This window comes from Ochotona princeps, chromosome 10 (genome assembly GCF_030435755.1).
Source record: "Ochotona princeps isolate mOchPri1 chromosome 10, mOchPri1.hap1, whole genome shotgun sequence".
Taxonomy (NCBI): Eukaryota; Metazoa; Chordata; class Mammalia; order Lagomorpha; family Ochotonidae; genus Ochotona; species Ochotona princeps.
In genome coordinates, this window is record NC_080841.1 from 73134866 (window position 1) to 73162474 (window position 27609).

Consider the following 27609-nt stretch of genomic DNA (forward strand, 5'->3'; position numbering starts at 1 on the left):
GGGACTTGGGTAGGAATCACATATTATATGGGCCCTGGCAAAATAAATCACTTTGTCTGAAGTGAAGAACTGGTTGAGAATGAGTGGTCTGTCCTAAGAGTGGCTGGTGAGGGCTGATGGTGCTTGGAGCTCTCTCACACAAAGCAGAGAGACAAGAAGTAGGGTTGCATCTGATCGCCCCCCCTGATCTCAGGATGCTTCAGCAACAGCACAGCAGCGGGCGAAGCAAAGAAAACCAAGAACATGTTAGCCTAGTGCTTGTAAGAAGCACTAGTGCCTGGTTGGAACAGTGGTTGGAGTCCCAGCTGCTGTGCTTCTAATCCAGTTCCCAGCCTAAGTACGTGGGCGAACACTACCTCCATGAGAAACCAGATGGAGTTCTGAGATCCTGGCAGTGCCTAAGCCTTGACTGGTACAGCCCCTGAGGAATGAACCAGCAGCACTTCCAGTCACTACTTTTCAGCTAGATAATGAAATCTTTCAAAAATATCAATAAATGGTAGTCATTAATACTTCTGTAAAAGTAGTAATTGACTCAGTTTTATTGCTGCCCACTGTGCCATTCTGTTATTAGGTGAGCATTTGGATTGCTTTCCATTTTTGAAGAATAGGAATATTGATGATATAAATATTTAAGTTTTGATGACTATGTTTTTTTTAATTACTTAAAATTTTTATTTTTATGGTATGATTCTGTATAGTCTGGGATTCCCCTCCCCCAAATTCCCACCCTCTGATTGATTTTCCCCATATTGTCACAACAGTACTTTCTTTCATAAGTACAATTCCATCAGTTTGCTATTTAAGTGTGCCCCAACATTGCTAGTACAGACAATGTTAGACAGTCCAGCATCCCATTGTCTTGATATGTCCTGAACCATGTGAATGTATGTCTTTGGCGAAGCCAATGAGAGTAGACCCAAAGTTATTCGTCATTATTGAGAACCATGTACATTTTTGTGGCCTGTGTATATTTTAGAGTAATTCCAGGAACATGAAATGCTGCTCACTTGTAGTGGTAGAAGAAGGAGTGGAAAGGACCTATGCTGCGCTGACATGTGAACATTCCTGTTTTCCCCTCCCCTCATTAGATTGCTTTAAAAGTCCTCGTGGGGTTTTGTACTTCACTTCTTGGGTATGGAAGCGCTTTATTTTAGCTTCACTTCTGTGGCATTCAGGAGACCCATTTAAAGTGTCCAGATCAGGCTCACAGTTGGTACAGTCACAGGCAGATCAGCGGTTGTGGCCACTGGCTCATCTCTAGGCTGCAGTCATGGCTCAGCTCTGCTGTGTTGCTGGGTTTGCCTGTTTGGGCTGTTCTGTGTGTGTGGAATCCACCATCTTTCACTTGGTGGACTGGTCCTTGTTGGTGGTATATATCGGTGCCTGTGGCTGGACTCCATGACCCAGAAGCTTTCCAGTGGGTGACCATTATGATCAATGGTGCAGCAACATGTTTCCTCCTGGCCAGACTTTGAGGACAGGTTTTGATTTCTCTTCGAAGTCCTTGTAGAAGTGGAGTTACTGGGTCATGTGGAAGCTTTGTTTATCTAGCTCACTTCTGTAATGATCATGAATCACAGTCTAGGAAAATCCCTACTTGTCTTAAAATATGGTAAGACTTCACAGGTATCTGTGAGTAAGGCTGACTCGGACACAGGTGATTACATTTCACTTTTTTTTTAAATTATAGGTGTTTTAAAAGCTGAGTTTGATGGAGTTCATGCTAACCTTGTTTTGTTTTTTTTCTAATTGACAGATTTCAACACTAAACCTGCACAATGTCTTTGAAACCAAGAGTGGTAGATTTTGATGAAACTTGGAACAAGCTGTTAACGACAATCAGAGCAGTTGTCATGCTGGAGTATGTGGAGAGAGCAACCTGGAATGATCGCTTCTCGTATCCTTCCCGAGGCCCTTCTGCCAGGGGTGCTGAGGTTGGTCAGCTTGCTCCGGAGCGAGAGCAGCCGGAAGCTTCTGGAGATCGGAGATGCAGGACAGCCTGCATTCCCAAGCCGCCTCGCTTATAGTGGTATTCAACACTTGATATCTCCTCATTCAGCAAAGCCTGAATGATCCCTGGTTGTTTTAGGGGAAGTACAATTATGAACAAAGCAAAAACTTTCCTGCCATTGTAAGGGAAAGAGGCAAGATACAGACTTGAGTCTAATGCTGGTTCCTCTGAAATGGGAATGGTCAGTAGAAAAGAACGGAGCTGGTGAAGGGAGCGGGAGCCAGGAAGGAAGGGAAGCGGAGCATGCATTCCTCTGGAAGGCTCATGCGGAAGGCCTGTGAGTGAGCAGGGCTGGGAAGAGAGGCAGGAGCCAGGCAGGGGAGTGGGGCCTCCAGGCACAGGCTGAGTGCTGACTCCCTGTGGTGAGAGGGGAGCACCTTCTCTGTTGCAATGGCTGCACTGTGGGTTGGGAGTTGGGTGGAAGTGCAGGCCATGGCTTTGCTAGGACACCCTGCGTGCCATCAACCTGCGGTTGGTCAGTGCCCTTTTCACTGCTCTTAGGGGGTAACGGTGTGCCTCCTTGTTTGGGGTGCCTGTTCCCTCAAAAAGCTCCTGTCTCATAGGACAGTGAGTCAACGTGTTCACAAAGCAGGAATGCTTTTACTTCGTCCCAGCAGCAGCTGTTGGGACCGTCTGCCAGGCCACCAACATTTGTTGACCAGCAGAACATGCAGCCTTTCTGGCAGGCTTCCATGTGTGCAAAGCTGTTGCACATTTTCTCTCACAAATTGTCGCATCACAGGGCAGGAACAGAGGAAGGGGCTGTCTTCAGAGGGGCCGGAACCCGCCCAGTTCAGGCAGTGGGTGCTCAGAGGCACACGGCCTTGAATGCAAGGCCTCTGCTTGTCGTTCGGCCTAGAGGATTGTCAAAGGAATTCTCCCTTTGGAGCTGTATTATTGAATTAATTTCTCCAGTTAGCAGGAGTTTCTGTGAACATGAGGCATTGTTTTTGGATAAGGTTATAAGTCGAAAAAAGTACTTAGGTGCTTTTATATATGCATTTTCTTTTATTACAAAGTCAGCTATACAAGCAGGAAGCTGGATGGGAAGCAGGGCTGCTGGGATTAGAGCCGGCAATCATATGTGATCCCGGTGCAAGTAAGGCAAGGACTTCAGCTGCTAGGCTATCGCGATGGACCCTAAGTGTACTATAAGTGTATATAAGTACATTATAGTAACAAAGAGGATAGAGGAAACGTTGATGGTAGAAAGTGACAAGAAGGAAAGCTGGCTGGCTCCCAAGTGGTTCTGTGGAGATGACAGTCCACAAAATGACCCTTGCAGTTGCTGATCTTGCTAAGATGCTTGTTTGATTCATCTAACCTACTGTTCTTTTTAAAAGATGCTTGGTAGAGAAATGGAGCGGTTGCCCATGGGTTGGTCATACCCAAATGCCCACAGGAAGCCAGGAGCCCAGCTGAGGGACACAGATAACTTGCACCTGCTGCGTCCTAGAGTGACCACAAGCAGGAAGATGTATTGCGAGTGGGGCCCAAACTCAAACCCAGGCATTCCAGTACCTCATGTGGTTATCGTAGAGAGTTTCCTAACCATGACGTCATGCTCACCCAATTCTCCTCCTGGTCATTAACAGTTCTACTCCCCACAAAGTTCTGTGAAAGAGCTTGACACAAAAGCTCAATTGGCTAATCCTGCACCACCAAGCACTGAGACCCCATGTGGACACCAGTTTATGTCCCAGAAGCAGTAGAGGACGTGGGATCCTGCATCTACATGGGAGCCAGTACAATAGCCTAGTGGCTAAAGCCTTACCTTGCATGCACTAGGATATCATATGGTCGCTGATTCTAATCCCAGCTGCTCCACTTCTTCATCCAGCTCCTGGCTTGTGGCCTGGGAAAGTAGTGGAGGATGGCCCACTGCCTTGGGACCCTGCACCTGCGTTGGAGACCCAGAAGAAGCTCCTGGCTCTTGGCTGAGCTCCAACTGTTGCAGCTACTTGAGGATTGGGGACTGAACCAGCAGATGGATCATTCTCCTCTCCTTCTCTTTGCATATCTGCTTTTCCTATTAAATAAATGAGTCATACACACATGCACACACGCGGCTGTTATTAGTTACTCTTAAGTAAAATATCCTTTTTTATCTTAATTTGCCTGAGAAGAAAAGGTTGGTTTCTCACTTTAGGATATATCTTTGTTTTAAGGCTTATTTATTTTTATTGCAAAGTCGGATATACAAAGAAGGGGAGAGACAGAGAGGAAGATCTTCTGTCTGATTCAGTCCCCAAGTGAGCACAACGGCCGGTGCTGAAGCCAGGAACCAGGAACTTCTTCCAGGTCCTTCTCCCTGTGGGTGCAGGGTCCCAAGGCTTTGAGCCGTCCTGGACTGCTTTCCCAGGCCACAAGCAGGGAGTTGGATGGGAAGTGGAGCTGCTGGGGTCAGAACCAGTGCCCATATGGGATCCTGGTAGCACGTTGAAGGCGAGGACTTTAGCCACTAGGCCACCGCACCCGGCCCCACTTTAAGATATATCTTTTTTTTTTTTTTTTTTAAAGATTTATTCATTTTTATTACAGCCAGATATACACAGAGGAGGAGAGACAGAGAGGAAGATCTTCCGTCCGATGATTCACTCCCCAAGTGAGCCGCAATGGCCTGTGCGCGCCGATCCGAAGCCGGGAACCTGGAACCTCTTCTGGGTCTCCCACGCGGGTGCAGGGTCCCAATGCATTGGGCCGTCCTCAACTGCTTTCCCAGGCCACAAGCAGGGAGCTGGATGGGAAGTGGAGCTGCCGGGATTAGAACCGGCGCCCATATGGGATCCCGGGGCTTTCAAGGCGAGGACTTTAGCCGCTAGGCCACGCCGCCGGGCCCTAAGATATATCTTTCCAAAAAAAATTAACTGTTTTTAGAGACAGATTTAAAAAGGAGAGACAAAGGTCTGCTGTCCACTGGTTTCACTCCATAAATGTCTGTAGTAGCCAGCGCTGGCCAGGGCGAAGCCAGGAAGTCCTTGCGGCCTGCTGTGAGAGTTCTTCGTCCCTCTTGTTGCCTCCCAGGCTGTGTAATAGCAGGAAGCTGGAATCTTGAGGGCAGCCAGGCACTGAATGCAAGTTGTCCACCACAGGATGGGTAGGTGCTGTAGAATGGTAGTATTTCCAGCCTGTGTAGAGGAAATTACACACATGTACTGGGTTAAACACTGACTCTTACACTTCTGCCAGTTGAAGGCACTTTTGAAAAGTCAGATATACAGAGAGGAGGAGAGACAGAAAAATCTTCCGTTCTTTGATTCACTCCCCAAGCGGCTGCAATGGCTGGAACTCCTCCGATCCGAAGCCAGGAGCCCGTAGCCCCTTCCGAGTCTCCCACATGGGTGCAGTCCCAGGCTTTGGACCATCCATTGCTTTCCCAGGCCACAGGCAGGGAGCTGGATGGGAAGCGAGGAGTTAAAGGCAAGGACTTTAACTAGTAGACTACCGTGCCAGGCCGCACAAGCACTTTTATGCACTGGCCTCTCTGCTTTGGGGTGTTGAACTGTGTTCTCACCCAGAGCTCCAGGTCTCCCAGCACACCTAGGGAGGTGGCTAGCCGCAGTCTCTCCCCTTCCTGCTGGCTGGTAGGAGTTGGTTCCCTGCAGCTTGCCTCTTGTTGACCCTTGACTGGGAGTGGCTCTCAGGGACCTGTCTTTCTGCAGCCAGCTCAAGGGAGCCACATGAATGTCCCAAATGAGGCAACTGAGTAGTACTAGTAGTTTCAACAGCCGAGTTCCTTCTGCTGCTCATCGGCCTGGTGTCTTATATTTGTAGTCCTGGGTATGGGGGGTAGCTCCTGTCAAGACTGGCCGGCACAGGTAATGATGATGTGTCCTCGTGGGAGTTGTCAGGTTTTTTTCTTCCATTTTATTACTTTTATTATTATCATCATTTTATGATACAGCTCCAAAGGCCCTAGGCTTTCCCTTACTCCCTTCCCATGTCCCCTCCCCCCCCCCCCACTGAGTTCCCCGTTTTACCACTGTAGTATAGTTCTTCCTTAAGTTAGAGCTGGGTGTGGACATGGTTCTTTGGCCTTTTGGCTTTTAGCTGCTGTCAGGGCAGGTCCCTGAGGCACTGTGGGACAGAACGGCTCAGGTGGCCTCCACATGGTCCTGTGTGAGCAGAGATTGCTCCAGCAGTGGAGTAAGACTGCTTTGCCAGAGGTACTCCAGTTCCTTCCAGATCTATTGGCATATTTTTCAAATAGACCTGATGTGGTGAGCTTGGGAGCAGCTGGGCTCTGAGGGGCCTGCTGAGAAACTGGAATCAGCACTTTGTGCCCCCCGCCTCGCCCTGTTCTGCATTTGTCTCCTGAGTGGATCGAGGCAGGCTGGTGTCATATCCACTTGTTAAGTGGTGGTTTCAGTGACACTTCATTTTTCACGTTGTATTGTCATTCTTGCTTTTTGAAAATGTCAGCAAATCTTGCATGGATTTTTATAGCCCAAGACTCTTTGATGTATTGTTTATCATTTTGAATGTAAGAATGATGTTTTAATTCCATTGTTAAGCCCTCATTGCCTTTGACCCGTGCTGTAGTGAAGGACATGCTATAGAAATCCATTTAAGCTCCATGTTTAGGGAGCATCTTTTAATATAGAGTGAAATAAGTGTCTGTTGCTGGTCCCCAGGAGCTTTGGCGCTGAAGCATAGCTTTGCTCGCGCCCGAGATGAAATGAAAAGTTCTAAGAGGTGGCTGTTACTGCTGTTCCCTGAATATTGACTTAGCAAAGGATGAGTATGGGGAGCATTTTCAAATTAAAATGTGGCCTCTGCGGTTTTTTTCTTGTAAAGTATTTGGTTCATAACCAAATTGTGACTGAGTGCTACACACTAAAAAAATGCATTCCTTGCTAGGTGTTTTTCCTAAGGGCTTAGCCTTTCAAGGGCGGGTGGGCCTTTCAGTAGGTCAGAGGGAGAAACAAAATAATTTAACAATTGTCTTTAGACCCTTGAGAAATGTCGTGCTAAAAATGGGACCCTCAGACCATATGCTAAATTTTAAGGTTCACTGAGAATTAGGGTGGCCTGTGAGTATGTTCTCACCTGAGGAATCAGGGGGCACAGGAGGTGAGCAAGCATTGAGTGGCAATCCCCACCCCTAACCTGCGTCAAGTTGGGGAAGGTAAGCCCTGAGGTGCACCTCCAGCTACATCTTCACATTTACGAGATACAGATCGTGACAGTGCCAAGCATTTGGCCACATATTCAACATGCTGTGGTAAAAATTGTGGCATTGAATCATTTTACATTCCCAGTAACAAGTTGTATGTGTGTCGTGCCAGGAAATATAATTGGCAGAAACACGGCGGACCACAAGCAGACCGTTAATCCTCACATGTACCGTCAGGTGCTGTGCCTTGTCCACCTGGACCGCCTCCGGCCCTGCTCCTTGTGCACACCAGTGCCAGGACAGCCTAGCAGGAGAGTAGAAGTTGTACCTGGGAGTGTTGGGCTTGACTTTGGGGTCAGCAGGGAGGGCTGCACACTTCCCTAGAGAACCGTAGTGAAGGTGACGCAGCTGGTGAGAAGCTGCAGCGGGGCCTGGCTGCTGCTCCTGTGTCACTTCTGTGAGGGCAGGTTCTCTGCCCACCTGAACTTGGCAGCACAGTCAGACTGTTGGCTTCTGAACTCTGACCTCTCCCTGAGGCTGTCCCCCCACATGTTGCACATTTATTGTACTTGAAAATTGGAATTAGAAGGGGAGAGACAGAGTGAGATCTGTCCATTATTGCACTTCTCAAATAGCTGTTAGAGCCATAGCTGGGCCAGTTTGAAGCCAGGAGCTTCCTCCAGTCTCCCACAGGAGTACAGGGGCCCAAGGACTTGGGTCATCTTGCGCTGCTTTCCAATTTGCAGGAAGCTGCCCAAATTGTCTGGCAGCACCGTACGTGGAGGATAATCTTGCTATGCTGCCATGCCAGCCTCCATGCACCCCATGACAGCCTCCTGGCACCACAGCCAGGCTGAGACACCTGTACAGTCTCCTGGGCAAATGGAGTTTCCCTCCTGTGATACCAGCCAAGTACCTGGTTTGAGCAGGGGTGCTCTCCTTACCGTTGATGCTATACAGCACAGATGCTGGAGGGTACTGGGAGAGTGAGTATGGGCTGTCCTGCATCCCGTGATGTGGGAATAGCACATCTGCCTCTGACATCCTCTTATGGGGTTCCCAGCTGGGCCCCTCCACTTCTTTCAACCCCTTATAGTGCTTTCTAAATAAAGCGAGGTTATCTACATATCTATCATCTAGTAACAGTATGCTGTACATATTATAATGTTATAATATTGTCATGATAAATCTGCCCTTTAAGAATTGAAACTTTTAGTGCTAAGCTTGAGTTAAATGTCATTAAGTCTTGAAACTGTGTTCCCAATGAATATGAAAACCTTAATAATTTACCTAGAGATATCTATGCTTTATGTGTGGCCTACCCTGAACCCCTTGGAGAAAGACTTTATACGGAAACCAAGATTTTTTTGGAAAATCACGTTCGGCATTTGCACAAGGTAAGAATGGCGTATACGTGATAGCGACATGCCTACAGCTGAGGCATTCACTGGTTTCTAGTATAACATTTCCATCAAGTTCAGGTTTGTGGTTTTGTTTCTTAAATAGCATTTTCTAGTGATCCCAGCTGAGGTTCGATCTTGTGTAGGGAGGCTGTCTGCCCTTTGCCTGGGGTCTCATTTGTTTGTGTGTATGCTTTGCTTCTGGGAGCTTTGATGCACAGCCACGTGTTTTGTGGCATAAATTCCTAGATGAATTCTCCAGACTTAAATGTTACTTGCTGCTTTAATGGCAAGGCGGATAATGTTGCCTTCCTCCCCACCCTTGATGCGAGTGACTACAAGGTATAGTACTTTTTGTTGCCTATCTGATAGGCAGAAGTCACTAGTTATTTTTCGCATCCTAAACCTTAGTTGTTAATTCGAAGTAGAGAAATATAACAGTTCATCAGATAACTAGATAAAAATTGAGGTTGTGTGGACAATTCATGAGAGTATTATGATCAGAGAACCCTAATACCAGTTCAGGACATGTACCTGAGGAGCACGTAGTGTTTGGCTTAGTGGTTGAGATGCCGATGAGGATGCCACTGTCGCGCCTTGGGGTACCTGGTTGGATCCCAGCTTCCTGCTAATGCGGACTCTGGCAGATCTGCTGGCTAGATGTGGACTGCCTGGCTCTGTGGCAGACACTTGGCAAGGAACCAGCAGAGAGAAGCTCCCTGTTTCTCTCTGCCTTTCAAAGGAAAAAGAAAAGTACATCCGAGATTGGGTTCTGTTAAGTAAATATAAAACGACTTGCTCTGACCATGCAGAAAAGATGCTAATTCTTACAAAAAGCCTTATTTGTAAAAGTGCAAGACTAGCAGGCTGAACAGAAGCCACACATCCAAGGAAGCATCCGTATGAAAGGAGGCTTCCGTCCTTCTGGTGTGGTCCAAGACAAAGTCACTCCATTACCTTTTGTCAGTTTGTTTACCTTGGAGAACAAAACCCTGTGATCTGTGTTGTGGCTACTTGCTTTCATACTGATGGCTCATGTTTATTCCACACTTGTTTCATTCTTAGTGAAAGTCATGAAAATGCAATGTATGATGCAATTTATGCTTTGTATTACGCAAAGTTATTTTAGAGCATGAATTCTAACACATTTCATAGTTTGCAGTGACAATGACCTGCATTTTTCTCTTCGTAGAGAGTTCTGGAGTCAGAGGAGCAAGTGCTTGTAATGTATCATAGGTACTGGGAAGAGTACAGCAAGGGCGCAGACTATATGGACTGCCTGTACAGGTCAGTGTGCCTTCCCCACTCCACTCCCACTCAGTCACCTTCCCCTTGCAGTGCTCGCCCAGGGGCTCTCGTCTGCCACGAGCCGCTCAGGTGGGTATCGGGAAGCCAGTGGGTGTGGTGTACAGAGGGACTCTGTAATGTGGAACTGCTTCTCGGGGGATGGCTGTGTTTCACGTGTTCTGGCCCCTGTGGCACTTGGTAAGACTTAGTGGAGATTGGAGGGAAAGTTCTGCTCGGGGAAACCCTATGCCCCGTGGCCTTAACATGCAGAATTCACTTCATGGAAGCACCATGGAGTCCTGGATGGTTTGCCTCCTGAAGTGCCTGAAATCTCACCGCATTCCCCTGGTCGCTCCTGTCCTGCCTCACTGTTTTATCCATCTGCTTTTCTGGATTACTGATTCTGGCATATTATTCCCATGGTCTTGTCTCCGAGTTTGCTACTGGCAGCTGGCCATTGTTACCAGGGCACTCTGCGCTGATCTTCTCCAGTATGTTCGTCTAAATACCCCACAGGTTATCTGTTCAGCAGTGTGGTCTTGGGTTAGTTTCGTTGTTGTGCCAGCATTGTGTGCAGTGTACAGCCTAGTGGCTGTAGTGTTGCGAAGCATTGTGGGCCTGGTGCAACAGTTGTTTGGTCCATCACTGGCTGAAATGTTGTTGGGTGGTGCAGAGCTAGAGATGGCGCTAGAGAGAGCATGAGGAGTGTGAGGGAGGGTGTATGTCAGCACGTGTGTATGTCCATGTGCGGTAAAGAGGGAATGATTAGCCCAGCTCCACGCAGCGGGTCCCTCCTGAGCAAGAACCTTTCTGTCAGGATTTCATTTGTTTCTTTGGCTTCTCTGCCTTTCTGGATATCAAGATCACTTGGCGCTAGGCTGCAAACACTGAAGCTGTTAACAGGCTTTCTGTCAGTGTTGTGATTCTCATGCATGCGTGTGTCCTACCTCAGTGTGTTGGTGTGTGTGTGATTGTTGCAGTAGTCATGACACATGTGTCTAAAGATATTACAGTACTCCACATGTGTGTTTTTAAAACCGTATGTCCCTTGGTATTTCCATTTTTGTAGCCGAGGAAGCAAAGATTCCAAGTGATGAATGACCTGGCTCCAGGAGTGAAGGCCTTTGCTTTGCCTTCTGAAGTTCACATTTACCTCTGAAATCATGTGGTGACTTTGGGGCTGCTGGCCCAGGTGGTGCTGGGAAAGGCTTGCCTCCTTTGGCATTTGGCCTTAGTGTTATGTGACTAGTGGCTGGTGATTTCCTTGTTTTGTAGAGTGGGTGGTAAGGATGTTGATAACTGGTGGTTAGGTAACAGCTGCGTCAGGCCACCCTGTGTTTCTACACCATCAGGATGCAGGTGTAGTGAAAGGCCAGAGGGGAAGGTCAGTTTTACCTCAAAGTGTTTGGATGCTATGTTTTATAAGAAATTCCTGCCTCTTCATGCTGAGGAAGGAGCTGGCCATTCAGTAGCACAAGTGATTTGCAAGAGGAGACATGAGCCTCCTGCTGCCAGTTGCTATTCTGTTTTAGAAGGGAAGTACTGAATGTATGAATGTATTGGCTTGAAAAGAAACAGGTTTTGAAACTAGTGTAGACTGAAACAGCTGAATTTTTTAAAAGGATTTATTTATTTTTATTGGAAAGTCAGATGTACAGAAAGGAGGAGATACAGGGAGGAAGATATTCCATCCACTGATTCACTCCCTAAGTGGCCGCCATGGCCAGAGCTGAGCCAGGAGCTAGGAACTTCCTCCGGGTCTCCCACACAGGTGCAGGGTCCCAAGGCTTTGGGCTGTCCTGGACTGCTTTCCCAGGCCACAAACAGGAAGCTGGATGGGAAGCAGGAACGCCAGGATTAGAACCAGCAACCATAGGGAATCCTGGTGTGTGCAAGGCGAGGACTTTAACCGCTAGGTTATTGCGCCGGGCACTACAGTTTTATTCTAAAATCTTATCAATTTGAATCTAACAAGAGAAAAAATAGACTTCACATAGAGTTTACTCAGTGAGAGAGAATCTTCCATCAGCTAAGTGACAATATCTTTGGGGAATGGGTTAGTGAATACAAAGCTAAACTGTATAGTAGCTGCCATGGGATTCTGAATAGAGAAATGTTACTCTAATGGAGAATTCTGAGATAAATGGAGATTACTGGAAATTGCTGGTTGGATGCATTATGGGAGTGGGGCACGTGATCCCAGCGGACTGAGTGAGTGGCTTTGGGAATGGAAGGAAATGAGAGGATATGATTATTGGTATTGGAGGAAACTGGAAGGGTGGGCTTTGTGAATCTTAGGATCCAGGTGGGCTTCCTGGAATGGCCAGGGTGCCGCTCATCTCCTGGGAAAGTTCCTTTGTGTGAAGCACAGGTCCGTCTCGTCTGACCCACATGGGAGCCAAAGGAGTGTTAGTGATAACTTGTGGTTCCTGGCTGTTGACGGCTCTTACAGTCAGAATCCAGGCTTTCCCCAAATCTGTGCTCTGTTACCAGCATTAGCTCTCCCGTTGTCTGGTATGCCTTCTATTTATTGGATGAGTGTGTTCTAGGGACTCTTGTCCAGCTCCTGTTCTGGACAACGTCTGGACTATTTCTTTGTGGGCTTTAGATTCTTGAGAATCTTGTGTTTTCAGCTGTTGCTTAGTTGGAGTGATAAGTTATGGTCAGTTTAGACTGGAAGGGCTGGCATTGTATTTCGTCCTTATTCCCGGGGGAAGGCATGCTTGAAAATACAACAGGAAGTCAGGATGGGGAGGCCGGAAGTTAAACAGCGAATGCGGTTTAGTAAACCCTGGGCTGGGTCTGCCGAATGTGCCATGGTCCAGTGAAGCTGTGGGTCTCCGAGTCCAATGTCGCGTTAGTGTGTGTGGCAGCACGTTGGTGAACATCCTGCTGCAAGGACTCCTGCGGACATGGTTGGCCAGGCTTGCTGGTGGAGCTGCCATGCACTCCGAATACTCCTGGGCCCTTCACTCTGGCAGAGCTCACCTTGGGAGGAGCGTGTTGTCTCCTGCCTAGCCGTGGTCATTGCCTAGTGTGTCAGCAGTGACCACTCCCACACTGGCAGGCCCTTTCAGCAGGGAGTCTTGGAGGTGCTGATGGCACCTAGGGTGCCCCCTGAGTGTATACTCACTTGAGCTTGTCACAGGTCTTCAGCTTGGCATCGCTGGAATGTGTCCTTTGTGGTTTGATTGCTCTGGATGACTGATGGCTGTCAGCGGTCAATTCATGGCCTTCCTAGTTATGGCCTTTTCTCCTGACACAGAGAACTAACTTGAGTGTGGCTTTAGAAAGTGAAAGCATTCTCTTTAATTTTTTTAAAGGGAATTTCACCTTGACTTCCCAACAGGAGTCTCAGAATTAGCAAACGAAGCTTTAAAGCTGAGGTCTTCCTCCCACCCAGTTACTCATCTATATGTTTCAGAAAGAGGATGTGTGAGACTGCCTACACATTGGAGGGTTTGTGCCCCCAAATGCCCATAGAGCAGAGGCTGGAGCCAGGAGTTGAGGGGTGTCCAGCTCTCCCCTGGTGTCCGGGAGGAACCCAGTGACTTGAGCCTTTACTACTGCTTTCCAGGCACAGACAGGAAGCTGGCACTCTGCCATGGGATATGAATGTCCTAACTTTTAGGCTAGCTCCCAGGTATTGGAAGTGTTAGAGCAAAGCCCTCTTGTTTGTAAGTGAGACTGGGTCATGGTGGTGTTGTTTTTAAGTTATAAACCAAAATTGCTGTTCCAAATTGCAAATTATTTCCTTTTTACTGCTTTTGACCTAACATGCAATGATATTGACGTTTGTTTTTCAGGTATCTCAACACTCAGTTCATTAAAAAGAATAAGTTGACAGAAGCTGATCTGCAGTATGGCTATGGTGGTGTAGATATGAATGAACCTCTTATGGAAATAGGAGAGGTAGGAAATTCCTTACGTGATTGGCAGACATGAGTGTGCTTTCATCCATGTGGCTAATTCAATTGAGTTGACCATGATAAAATTGTCAAGATCTTAGAGAACTCTCCAAAGATGTTTGCAAATGGCTGAGACTCCTGTAGGCTAGAATAGAGCAGGCCCAGGCTTGCAGATGGAACAAGCACAATGAAATGTTGTTCAAGTCATTCATAGCCAGCACCTGACACAGACTGGTGTGACTGTGCGTGCTTTATGAGAGATTAGTGTTGTGTAGTTGGGCTGGAGCAGAAGTCGTGAGACCATCTGCAATGGCTTCCTGTGTTCTGCTCTGACACATGCCGGGGCTTTGGGCATGGCTGAGCAATGCTCTCTACGTGTTTGCAAACCCTGTTGGGTGGGAGGTTGCCCATAGCAGAGGGTGGAGCAGAAGGGAATGTTAGGCTCTTGTGCAGGAGGACACTGTTGAGAATTCATTGAAACGAAGGCAACTTAGGTGACTTTAATTACAAAAATCAGGTCAAGGAGTGGGCTTTGTGAGAGAGGGATACCTGAGAGCAAGCCCCAGCACGTCTTGGATGCCAGCCATGGTTGTGCACAGCTTGAAGGGTGCTCCTTGCTCTTTCTGAACCATGGAATGAACATGCACCACAGGAGACACAAAAAAGAGGCTCAGCTAACCCACAGTGGGTGAGGTTCAGTTGGTACTAGAATATTCTTCCCTCTGGATGGGGGAAATACTGACATTTAAAGGCTTGAATATTAACAGCAAAGTTGGAAACCATCTGGAAGTCAAATTAGAGGCACACATGACTGAAATACATGAAAAGCACAAATGCAGGATTGTAGCATGGCAGGCTTGGTCATCACCTGTCGGCAGCATCTCATGTAAGTGCTGATGCAAGTCCCAGCTGGTCACTTCTGATCTACCTCCTTGCTGGTACATCTAAAGCATCATGGGCTGTCCACACAGGAAACCTGGATGGGGTTCCTGGCCCATGACTTCATCATGGCCCAGCTCCAGTCGTTACGGCCATGTGAGCTAACACATGAAAGATATATTCCCTGTGTCTCTGCAGCTGGCAACTGTACCTTTCAGGTAAATGATTAATAAAAACACTGTAAAGAAACTAACCACAGTATACAAACACAAACACACAGACACACATAAGGGACTCAAGGTCTCACTTGGAGCAGTCTGATTCAAAGGCAGTCTGATTCAAAGGCAGGAGCCAGGAGCCTCAAGTGGGTGCAGGATCCCAAGGACTTGGGCCATCCTCTGCAGCTTCCCCAAGCCACAAACCTAGAGCTGGATCGGAGATGGAGTGACTGGGACACAAACAGGTGTCCAAATGAGATGCTGCTGCCACAGAGTGGAGAATTAGCATGGCGCCAACCCCAAGATAAATGTATGGATAAATTTTACTCACTGGAGAAGAACCAAGATGCATTTAGAGTGGTGCCTGGCTGTATTCAGAAAGATGCCAGGAAAGCCATCAAGAGACTGGACTCATCCTGTAGACCAACAGTTTGGTAGACGCTATCGCTTCCATAGCCCACCCACTGTGCCAGACACATTGCAGTTTAGTAAGAATCAGTGATTTATGTTGATTCTCACTAGGTATACGAATGTGGATTCTGGGCCTGGTGCGATAGTACAGTGATCAAAGTCCTCACCTTGAACGCGCCAGGATTTCATATGGGTGAAACTTACATGAGCCAGGATCCCTTATGGGTGCTGGTTTATATCCCTGCGGTCCCGCTTCCCATCCAGCTCCCTGCTGGTGGCCTGGGAAAGCAGTGAACGGCCCAAAACCTTGGGACCCTGCACCCACTTGGGAGACCTGGAAGAGCTCCTGGCTCCTGGCTTCGGATTGGCTCAGCTCCAGCTGTTGCAACCACTTGGGGAATGAACCATCAGACAGAAGACCTTCCTCTCTGTCTCTCCTCCTCTATGTATATCTGACTTTCCAATGAAAAAAAATGTGGATTCTATTCACAGTTTATGCCTAATGTGATGTGATTTTTACCTTTGAGCTTTTCCATTCTCATTGAGTTTTCTTTTGAATTTGAAACGTTATTTTATTTTGGTGAGTACTTTTATTTTCAAAGCCTCTGAGTGATTCAGTGTTGAATTGATGACTTTATGCTTCCTGGCAGCTGGCATTGGACATGTGGCGGAAGTTGATGGTTGAGCCACTGCAGTCCGTCCTCATCCGAATGCTACTCCGCGAAATCAAAAGGTGAGTGCTGTTGTTTTCTGGGTTGCCCCATTCAGCTGGCACTACCCTCTAGCTCCCCCTGCCCACTTGGACAGCGTGTTCATGTTGTTTGGCTCGCATGGAGTTTAGGCCTCCCTTTTTCTCTGTATCTCATTCTGCTTCGTGCTGGTATTCTAAAGTTGTCACTGAGTCTTGTCTTGCATCCTCAGACATTTGGTTAATGGATGCCCCAGGGCCGGTTGCCTGCGCCCTCCCCACCATGCATCCCACTGTCCCTAGTCCCAGGTGAGGGCCTGAGCAGGGTTCTTGGGCCAGGAGACAGGTTCTCCTGGTTTGCTGTACCTGCTGAGCCCCAGCCAGGCAGTGGAGACCTTGTCTCCCTCCCAGGTGGCTGTGTGAGAACTGTAGGGATGCAGGAGTTCCCTGCACAGCGTGGAACACAACAGGTCTGGGCTGCGGCTCCGAGTCCAGCACATTTGTGCTGAGGAATCTCATGCTGCTGGTGCCAGTGGGACAGGAATCAGGCCAGCACAGGGAGGCCCCAGTACAGGAAGGATGAGGCCTGTGTGATGTTACAGTATCAGTTCTCTTTAGTGTGCTGTTAGGCATGCTTTACCCCAGTCACATGTTCCTCACATTCACCCCACATTTTACAGATAAGGAAACCAGCGCTCTATTTTCATCATGTTGAAAATCCTTGAGAGGCTGGTGCCATGACTCAACAGGCTAATCCTCCACCTGGTGGCACCAACATCTTATATGGACACTGGTTCAAGTCCTGGCTGTTCCACTTTCGGTCCAACTCTCTGCTTCTGGCCTGGGAAGGTATCGAAGGATAGCCCGAGTCTTTGGGATCCTGCACCCATTTGGAGGCCTGGAGGAGGCTCCTGGATCCTGGCTTGGTCGTCCCTGCAGTCCCTCCAGCTTCAGTGCCACCTACCTACCTCGTCACCACTCGTGCCACCCTCCTTGCAGTCCAGGCCTTCTCTACCATGTACCGCACTGTTACCTTCTACCCTTTGTGGGCAAGGCAGCTGCAGCAGTGGGGTATAGACAGGTGGGCGCTCAGCTCTTGGGGAGCAGGATCTGTGTCCAATTTGCAGCACCCCCTGTTCTCATTGCAAACATAAGGAGTGAATGCTTGTAACACCAAGAACTTAATTTTCCAAGTGTTACACGTCAGCACCAAGGATGCAAGAATTCTCTAGCCTACCTTGTATTTTTGAAGTTGTAAAACTTAATTAACTGCACCCAGTAACTGCATCAAGACACCCTGACTAGCATGTCAGAGCTTGCAGTATGCCTTGGGCTAACTTGGTGTAGATCTTGGAACATTGCTGTGAAAAGGGGCCAGCGTGGACACCTACAAACTAAGAGTCCAGTGCTTGTGAAACAGACCACTACGATTCCGCACTTGGCTTCTGTTTCCAGCTGTCACTTGAAGGCCTGCAGGGTGGTTTCCATCTGTATTCCTGTCTTTTTCCATTGCAGCTTAGGAGCTTTCTCCCTAGCGTCCTGGGGTTGTGCGAGAAGTAGAGTGCAGGCTCATACATGAGTGAAGTCCATCTGGCTTGCTGTCTCAGTAAATCTTCCTGTCAGTGACCCTCACAAGCCGGGTTGGTCAGTGTGCATTCAGTCTCAGGCAGGAATTTGCACATTGAGCTTGTTTTTGCTCTAATTTGTTCATTTGATCTTAAAGGTTGGGTTCTGAGTTCACAAATGATTGCTGTAGGGAGGACAGTTGGCTCATTGGGTGCTCGGAATAGCACTGGCCCAGGTTGGCTCACTTGGGCCTGTGGGGCAGGGGCAGCAATGCAGGAAACCTTCCTGGTGCTTGGAACCAGCTGGAGGAGCTGGCTGTGTGCAGATGGTGATCATTGAGGGCAGATTTCGTTTGGCCCTGGTCAGTGATATGTCCCGAGCAGGGATTGGAGTCGGATTGTGTGTGTCGGCAGACTGAGTGTGGGCTGCAGGTGGCCTTCTCGGAGTGAGCCTGGGAAGCAAGCCTGATTGTAGTGTCCTTATTTGTGAGGCTGAGACAGAGGCTGTGGCTGGTGCTCCCTGGCTGGACTGGTGTAGGCACATTCATACATGGGCACGCACTTTGCCTAGCAGGAACAGAGAATCAGAACGAGGGGAAGCAGTGAGGACTGGCAACAACAAAGCTGACTGCCTCGGTGCTTTTGTTAAGTGCTACTCAAGGGTCCTCCGAAAAGAGGAAGGGACAGTCACTAACTCAAACATAGGCTGCAGGTATGTGCCAGGTGGCCAGCAGGGAGGAACCCTAGGAATGCACAGCCTTTGAGTTGACCTGAGCTTCTGTAATGGAGTCAGAAACTCCCCCCTAGCACCAGTTTCTCTGGGCTTGGCACGCTAGCCTAGTGGCCAAAGTCCTCACCTTGCATGTGCTTGCATGTGCCGTCTGGGTACCAGTTCTAATCCTGGTGGCCCCACTTCCCATCCAGCTCCCCGCTTGTGGCCTGGGTAAGCAGGTCTAAAGCCTTGGGACCCTGCACTTGTGTTGGAGACCTGGAAGATGCCTCTGGCTCCAGCTTCGGATTGGCTCAGCTCCAGCTGCTTGGGGAGTGAATCAATGCACAGAAGATCTTACTCTCTGTCTCTCCTCCTCTCTGTATATCTGACTTTGCAATAAAAATAAATAAATCTTTTAAAAATAAAGTAAAAAGGTGGTGCCTTCAGTTGCATAGTAACTTGGCACATGTCGCATCAGTGTAAGGGAAGATAGAAATACCCCCAGCCTGGTCACCAGATTTCTGTCTTGTTCCTAAAGCTAGCTGTCAGTCATCTCTTGGGACAGGTGGTGTAGGGCGCCCGTTCACTGCAGGATGCCTCCAAGACTGGCACTCTCCGATTAGTCTTTTCATATGAGTTTCAGCAGGTGCTTTTTGCATTCTCCTAGCCGCAGCAGTAAAGTCTTGGCAGTGAAGGACTCTGACCTACTAGGTTAAAATTACAGAAGCATCATAGTGTGACCCAACACCCTTATGGTCAGAGCCTTTATGTACTTAAATGGCATTTCCTGTGTGTGTGAACTATCAGCTGAGGTGTGGAAAGTCATTCCTAAGCTTCGGGCACGTGTTGAGCTTTGTGCAAGATGGCGGGACTGGCCAGCGGAGTCCCAGGGATCCGTGTCCTCAAGGCTGTCTGTGTTGTGCTTTATTTCAGTGATCGCGGTGGAGAAGACCCAAACCAGAAAGTAATCCACGGGGTTATTAACTCCTTTGTTCATGTTGAACAGTATAAGAAAAAATTCCCCTTAAAGGTAAAGCACCTCGTTTAAAAACTTACATCATCAGAACCTTGAATTTTTCAAATTGCTTGTTTCATTTTCTTTCTAATCTGCTATTTGGTTTCTTTAGTTTTATCAGGAAATCTTTGAGTCTCCCTTTCTGATCGAAACAGGAGAGTATTACAAACAAGAAGCTTCAAATTTATTACAAGAATCAAACTGCTCACAGTATATGGAAAAGGTAAGAGCCAGGCTCTAGCTGGTCAAGAGTGGCTCCCTGAGGTGCGTGCTGCAGGGTCTCGTTAGCTGTGGCTGTGTCCCAGGAGGCAGCAGGGGCTGGCTCAAGCAGTTTGGTCCCTCCCACCTGCTTGGGAGACCTGGAATTCTGGCTCCTTACTTCAGCTTGGCCCAACCCTGGCTTTTGGGAACATTTGAGGAGGTAGAATAGAAGCTGTTTCTTTGTTTCTCAGATGAAAAAGAGAAGAAGCTAGTTATACAGCTTCACAGCATACAGTGCTTTGAAAGCCTGACAGTTGTGCCGTCCGCGCGTGCTTTCATTGCAGCAGTATTGCTGTGATTTTGTTTTGAACTACAAATCAGTTAATTCCTTGTCAGTTCTTAATGTTAACCGATCAGTTGTTTACAGCTTGGAGCTTTTTATATAGGCTAAACTTTAATAGCAGTCTTTACGTATTTGATTGTAAACTAAATGTTTTGGCTGTCATGCAGGTAGGGTTTAATTGTTTATTAATATGTAATACTTGTCCACATCCTTTGTTGGTTTCCATTTCACACAGAGAGAGGCTCAGGTGGGTTAGTTGTATTTGCATGCGTGGTCCAACCAGTGGGAATTACCTCTCAGGATGGGGAGTAGTCCCACGGAGAATGCTTGTCCTGGCTCTCCCTGCTGCAGCCTACATTGTCCTTGGCATTGGACAGTTGGAGCTGATAAGTGAACACAGTTGTAGGCCTTGAACTATGATGCTGTGTGGGTGATACCGTGCATTGATGTCTAGAATTCACGTTTGGACTGCTTACGCTATGCTTACTTACTCATATCACAACTATTTGCTCGTAGTAAAACCTAGTATATTTCTGTAGGTCCTAGGTAGATTAAAAGATGAAGAAATTCGATGTCGAAAATACTTAAATGGAAGCTCATATATGAAAGTGATTCATGAATGTGAGCAGCGGATGGTAGCAGACCACTTACAGTTCTTGCATGCAGAGTGTCATAATATCATTCGACAAGAGAAAAAAAATGGTGAGTGTACCAGACATAAATGGAAATAGAACCAACCCTCTTATGACATGGGCTTTGGCACAGCAGTCCAGTGGGTTCATGTGACACCCACGTTCTATATGAGTGCCGGTTCAAGTCCCAGCTCCTCTCCTGCATGCCCCAGTGGTGGCTCAGGTGCTTGGGGCCAGGCCAGCCGTGTGGGAAACCCGGATGGAGCTCCCCACTCCTGGCTTTGGCCCAGGCCAACCCTGGCTGTTTCAGGAATTTAGGGAGTGAAGCAGCGATTAGATCTTTTTCTCAGTGTGTCTGCTTTTCAAATAAAATGAAAATAAATAAATAAAACAACATAAGAGTCCCTGGAAAGCAGTTGTAAAATAAAATATTTTCAGTGACTGAAAAAGGATTATATACAAAATGTAAGATGATCAGAAACTTGAATACTGCAGAACATATCCAAAAGAACAATAAACCCAGACCCAGCCTCTTTAAAGAAGGGAGCTGCAAATGGAAATCACATCGAAATATCAGTGTGAGGAGTGGTAAGAAGCTGTACAGTTTCTTGCACCCAGTTTGAAAAGCTGCTGTGGTCCACAGGGGATATAGCGTGGCACATTCAGACAATGAAGAGTGTGTGTGTGCAGGCTGCAGACAGCAGAGGCTCTGAGAGGAGCTGCATGCAAATTAACTGGTGTCCTGCTCAGTGCAGCAGAAGCCTGGGAAGGAGGGATTGGAAAGGGCTTGAGTGGACTTCAGGCCCTGGGTGATGCTTGTCTCTTGGCCTGGTAGTGTAGATTTGAATGTGTGTCAGAAATCATGATACACATTTAATAACTCACATACTTAAAAATTATTGAAAAATTTATAATGTGCTGTTTCAATCCTGAAATGCCCACAATAGCTAGTGGTGGACCAGACCAAAACCAGGAGCCAGGAACTCCGCCCAGGTCTCCCAAGTGGTTGGCAGAGACCCAGGCCATTGAGCTATTGCTCTGCCTCATTCCCAACATGCCAGCGGAGAGCTAGGTTGGAAGCAGAGCAGTCAGAACTCATTCGCATTTAAGTACAGGATGCCAGCATCCTGTGTTGTGCCTGTGTGCTCTTGTAAGTGTGTAAATAGTGCAGCCTGAAGGCCTATACAGAGACAAGCTTGTCTCCCCTCAGTGCCAGACAGAATCTGTTGGGAAACAAACTGTTGGCATGGGAGCTCCTTGCCGTCTGTCCACAGGATTATTTGGATTCAGTAAACCTGCTTTTAGGGACGGATATTCTTGCCTACAAGGTGGTTAATCTCAATGTTTCTAATCTTGAGAGGTTGGAAAGGCCCTGGATTGCCATCCATTTGTTAGTGATTGTAATATATCTCTAATGGAGTTCCCAAACTCATGGAAGTGCTTTCTGTGCTGACCTACACCATCCCTTAAACTGTGCTCTGTAAGAAATATGTAAAAAAGGCTCCTCTGTTTGAGTAGCAGGAGACCAGGGAAGAATGTGCGTGTTTGCCTGTGTGTGCAGCAGGCTTTCTCAGGAGTGGGTGTGGGAAGAGGGGTGGAGTGGACGTGGGGCAGGAAAGGTGAACCTGGTGTGTTTTGAACTGTGTGCTACCTGACAAGTTAGAGCTCTTTGGAAACTTCTTTCTTCCCTCAGACATGGCAAATATGTATGTCTTACTCCGTGCCGTGTCCACTGGTTTACCTCATATGATTCAAGAGCTGCAAAACCACATCCATGACGAGGGCCTTAGAGCAACCAGCAACCTCACTCAGGAAAATGTGAGTTGGGTAGGAGGGAACGGGGAGCTTTCTGCCAGTCAGATCTGGCAGTGAGCCATCCTTCTCACTTTACCATTGGAAGAGATGAGGGAATAAGTCTTCAACAACAGACCGGGTATCTTTATGTGCATGCTTTAATCCTAGAATTTGGGAAATTTCGTGTTAGTGACAGGGTGTTGCGTGAAACTGACTGCCATCTAACTATGCTGACACATCCCTTCCGCACTTGGACTTCCCAGCAAGAAACTCATCTGTTCCTCTATGTGACTGAGGGTAGCAGTGGCAATCGTGGGTCATGGAGGCAGATTGAGATTACGGTTTGCCTCCTGCACATGCCTGTGTGCTAGTCCGAGTACCCACACGGACACCCTCAAGCCCAGGTGCCCGTTGTTCTCAGGGCTCATCCAAGCCGTGTGCCTTCTGGCACAAGTTGTCCTTGCTGCCAAGGTGCAGTCCTGGTGGAACGCCTTGTCAGGCCTCCAAGGCAGGCAGGTCTGCTCTCCTCTTGCATGCCTGCCTGGTCTGTACCATGGTGCACTGACTGGGGCCAGTCACCAGATGGAGACATGGGAGGGTATGTGTAGTGGATTGCAGAGCATTCAGCTGATTTCAGTGTTGGGAGCCAGGTTCCTCATGGGGTCCTTGCATCCAGCAGGACCACTCACATCTGTGCCACTGCTGTTTCATCCCTCCAAGCAGAGTTGTTGCACTGCTGGGCCCGGGTTCTCTGTGCCCACTGACACGGGTTCCTACACTCTCCTCCATTGGCCCTCAGTGACCGTGCAGGAAGTCTGTGTCTTTGACAGCCCTGTGTGACAAGGGAGGCCAGGTGGGTCAGAGAAGGTATCTACTTTCCTATCACAGTTTCTAGTGGGTGCCTCTGGCAGAGCTCGCACCCTGCCTGGGTGTAGCAGTAACAAGCTAATGTTAATGCCCAGATTCCAGACTTTGCAGAGAAAGAGAGGAAAACATTCCACTAGGGATTTTAATCAGCCTGAGTTTATTCTCAAAAATGTGATTTTATTCTTTATATTAAACAAATTTTTAGATGCCAACACTGTTTGTGGAGTCAGTTTTGGAAGTCCATGGTAAATTTATTCAGCTCATCAACATTGTTTTGAATGGCGATCAACACTTCATGAGTGCGTTGGATAAGGTAAGTTTTTGTTGCACTTAAACTATATGTGACATACTCTGTTGTTCAGTTTCAGACTTATATTTCTTTTGCAGACATGGAGAATAACCTTAGGTAATTAATTTAAACGTGAAAATCAGATTAGAACTAGCATTAAAGTTCTAAATTATGAATTGAATATTTAAATTGTGGGATTTCTTACTATGCTATATATTAGAGGAATTATCAATAAGCTCGTAACTTCTGAGAATTTTAAATTTTCACTTTTTTCTTCAAATATAGCGAACTATGCTGAATACTTCAAAAACTGATTACATTTTATAAGCACAAATTTTTTTTTAGCACAAATTTTGATACATTTAGAGACTTCACTGTTGTGAGAAAGTACTGGTTTATCTGTATTCACTTTTCACTGAGGCATGCAGACTGTCTTGTCATTGGCAAAGGGCATGTGACTATCTGTAGCTGGGTGTGCAGGTGGAAGCACTTGGCAGTGAACCTGTAGTGCTGAGGCTGTGGGTTGCATCATAGCTCTGGGCAGGCAGCTGTGTGCATGAGTCCTGTGCCTGTGGCTGACGCCTGCCATGTTTCTCTCCAGGCCCTCACATCAGTTGTCAATTACAGAGAACCTAAGTCTGTTTGCAAAGCTCCTGAGCTGGTAAGCATGAAAGTAACCTAGCAAAAACCAGAAACGGGACAGTGTTAGATTCGTTGGATTTGTTTATAATAAGAAAGGTACATTTACAGAGAGAGAAAGAACTTCCATCTGTTGGTTCACTCCCCAACTTGCCATAACGGCTGGAACTGAGCCAATCCAAAGCCAGGAGCCAGGAGTTTCCTCCGGGTCTCCTATGCGAGAGCAGGGTCCCAAGCATGTCCCTGCTTTCCCAGGCCACAAGCAGGGAGCTGGATGGGAAGTGGAGCAGTGGGGACACGAACCAGCATCCATGTGGGCTCCTGATGCTTAAAGGGGAGGATTAGCCAATTGAGCAATTGCACCAAACCCAGACTCGTTTTTTTTTAAGGTTCATTCATTTTTATTACAAAGTGAGATATACAGAGAGGTGGAGAGACAGAGAGGAAGATCTTCTGTCCGATGATTCACTCCCCAAGTGAGTGCAATGGCCGGTGCTGTGCCGATCAGGAGCCAAGATCCCGGAACTTCCTACAGGTCTCCCACAAAGGTGCAGGGTCCCAAGGCTTTGGGCTGTCCTTGACTACTTTCCCAGGCCACGGGCAGGGAACTGGATGGGAAGTGGAGCCGCCATGATTAGAACCGGTGCCCATATGGGATCCTGTTGCGTTTAAGACGAGGACTTTAGCCGCTAGGCCACAGCACCGGGCCCACCCGGACTCCTTTTTTGCCCTGGTATCTAATTGTCAAAAATGAGGAAGATTGGCAAGATTTTTTCTTGCTCAGGATTGTTTGACAGAGAGGGAGGGAGTGAAGCGCAGAGTTGCCTGCTGGGTGTGGACGGCTGGTTAGGGAGATTTACTGTCCTTTTCCTCCTTGAGCTTGCCAAGTACTGTGACAATTTGCTAAAGAAGTCAGCAAAAGGGATGACAGAGAATGAAGTGGAGGACAAACTCACAAGCTTCATTACTGTTTTCAAGTACATCGATGATAAGGACGTTTTTCAAAAGGTAAGTTGTAAGCTGAAGTTTTAACTTGAATGGGTAACTGATTTATATTTGAACATCAAATCATTACATAGAAAGTTTTTTTTTTCCAACTATAGTTCTATGCACGGATGCTGGCCAAACGTTTAATTCATGGATTATCTATGTCCATGGACTCTGAGGAAGCCATGATCAATAAATTAAAGGTAATGTCCTAGAGTTATCCCACTGGTACATAAAAATGATGCTCACTGTAGCATTGCGTGAAACACCAGGGAAGAATTCACCAGTAAAATGTATAAGGATGTGTCTACACTATGGAATCTGTAAATGCTATGTTTTACTTATGTATTTGAGGAGCACAGAGAGACCAAAATAGAACTCCCATCTGCCAGTAATTCGTTCCCCAAGTGCTTGCAGTAGCCAGGGCTGGGCTGTGACCAAAGTTGAGAGGCCACTGGGAATTCGTTTCTGTTCTCCCACGAGGGATGTGCCCCACCTTGCATTTTAAACTGACTGTAGCTGGAGTAGTCCAAGCCAACGTTCAATTTGTTCAGTTTGTCTCATAAACTAACTTACATGTAGGGATGCATTATGTTGCATTGCTGGAGATAAGTGAATCTAGGGCCCAGCGTGGTGGCCTACTGGCTAAAAGTCCTCACCTCAAATGCTCCAGGATCCTATATGGGCGCCGGTTCTAGTCCTGGCAGCTCCACTTTCCATCCAGCTCCCTGCTTGTGGCCTGGGAAGGCAGTCGAGGACGGCCCAAAGCCTTGGTACCCTGCACCCATGTGGGAAGAAGAATCTCCTAACTCCTGGCTTAGGGTCGGCTCAGCTCCGGCTGTTGTGGTCACTTAGAGAGCGAATCAACGAATGGAAGATCTTCCTCTCTGTATCTGACTTTATTTTAGACTTTGTCTTTCCTTTTTTTTTTGTTGTTGTTTTGTTTTGTTTTTGCAGCAAGCCTGTGGATATGAATTCACCAGCAAGCTCCATCGGATGTACACAGACATGAGCGTTAGTGCTGACCTCAACAATAAGTTCAACAATTTCATCAAAAACCAAGACACAGTGATAGATTTGGGCATTAGCTTTCAAATATACGTCCTGCAGGTATGAGGGTGTGTTGGCTTGTTGGCACTCAGCAGCATTTCCATGTCAGCCACTGTAGCTTCCACAGCTTCATGCTGCACCGTCTGGAAATGCTGATGGAATGTGTGAAGAAGTGGTGTTAAATGTGTTGCTCAAACTACGTACCCTTGGATTCAGTGTGGATCTACTCACTGTTTCATTCCGTGCTGCCCTTTTTCAGGCTGGCGCGTGGCCTCTGACCCAGGCTCCGTCCTCCACATTCGCCATCCCCCAAGAGCTAGAGAAGAGCGTCCAAATGGTGAGTGAGGGGATGTGCACACAAGGCTGCGCAACTGCTTCCCCAGGGCTGTCTGGGTCTGGCGCCCAGATCTGCCCTTTGAAGAATATGAGTCATTGCAGCCCGAAAACCAACAGTGCTGGGTGGCAGGTTGCCTTGCTCTCAGATTGAATGCTCTTATGCAGTTTTGAGTGATACCAAAAGAAAGATTAGAACCCAGTGCTTCAAAATGTTTATCCCTTGTTTATCCCTGGTTTAACTTAGGTCAGTGCATATGGATTATCCAGTAGCATAGGAAAAGCTGTGTTCAAAGATAGATTGCATGAATGTTTGGCTGGGTGGAAACTTGGGGCCTGTGTTTTGCCATATTGGTAAAGCCATGACCTGTGATGCTGGCATCCCATATGGACACTAGTATAATTCAGCAATGAATGAGAAAATGTGCAATTTCTGAGTTTCAAGATTATGATTAACCCAGGGTTCCGAAACATGACCTTTTTTTGTGAGGCATTGGTTAGTTGTGTTCTTGTTCAATCCCTTGCCCTTGGGTTGCAGTCAGAACAGCTGGGCCATGCAGATACTGTCCTGCCCTCAGCAAGGCAAGTGGCGCTGTCTCCTTGGCCACCTGCATTATACTCATGACATAGTAGGGAGCTAATCTTCCACCCACTATGCCAGGACCCCATATGGGTGCTGGTTCATGTCCTGGCTGCTCACTTCCCATCCAGCTACCTGCTTGTGGCCTGGGGAAGAAATGGAGGGTAACCCCAAATGGGAGACCAGAAGAAACCGCTGGCTCCTGGCTTCAGACCAGCCCAACTGCAGCCATTGTGCCCATTTGGGGAGTGAATCAGCAGATGGAAGATCTCTCAGTATCTCACATTCTCTGTATCTCTGCCTTTCAAATAAATAAAACATGAGTAAAAGAGGGAGACTTTATATATATGCTAAAACCTATATATATGTTATATATATTATAGGTTATATATGTATATAGGTTTTAGCATACAACTATATAAAAATGGAAATTCTGAATTTATGAAGGTTTTTAAAGAGATAGGCCTGGCACAATAGCCTAGTAGCGGAATGCTCTCCTTGCATGTTCCACTTTCCATCCAGCTCCCTGCTTGTGATTTGGGAAAGCAGTTGAAGATGGCCCAAAGCTTTGGGACCCTGCACCTGTGTGGGAGACCTGTAAAAAGTTTCTGGTTTCTGGCTTTGGATCAACGCAGTTCCAACCGTTGTGGCTGCTTGGCGAATGCGCCAGTAGATGAAAGA

The 27609-nt window shown here is 47.4% G+C and overlaps 1 protein-coding gene across 2 annotated transcripts in view; it reads left to right on the forward strand.

Moving 5' to 3' along the window:
• The window catches only part of CUL2 (cullin 2), a 45639-nt gene that overhangs the window by 10106 nt on the left and 7924 nt on the right, over positions 1–27609 (forward strand). For both annotated transcript variants that reach the window (XM_004588425.3, XM_058669627.1), the window contains exons 2-16: positions 1760–1900; positions 8425–8527; positions 9723–9817; positions 13624–13729; positions 15884–15966; positions 19132–19228; positions 19326–19436; positions 20297–20459; positions 22083–22207; positions 23256–23363; positions 23941–24000; positions 24858–24986; positions 25082–25168; positions 25923–26075; positions 26275–26352. In XM_004588425.3, coding sequence (XP_004588482.1) covers positions 1782–1900; positions 8425–8527; positions 9723–9817; positions 13624–13729; positions 15884–15966; positions 19132–19228; positions 19326–19436; positions 20297–20459; positions 22083–22207; positions 23256–23363; positions 23941–24000; positions 24858–24986; positions 25082–25168; positions 25923–26075; positions 26275–26352 — 1617 coding nt within the window. In that variant the 5' untranslated portion in view covers positions 1760–1781. The remainder of the gene's footprint in view (positions 1–1759; positions 1901–8424; positions 8528–9722; positions 9818–13623; positions 13730–15883; positions 15967–19131; positions 19229–19325; positions 19437–20296; positions 20460–22082; positions 22208–23255; positions 23364–23940; positions 24001–24857; positions 24987–25081; positions 25169–25922; positions 26076–26274; positions 26353–27609) is intronic.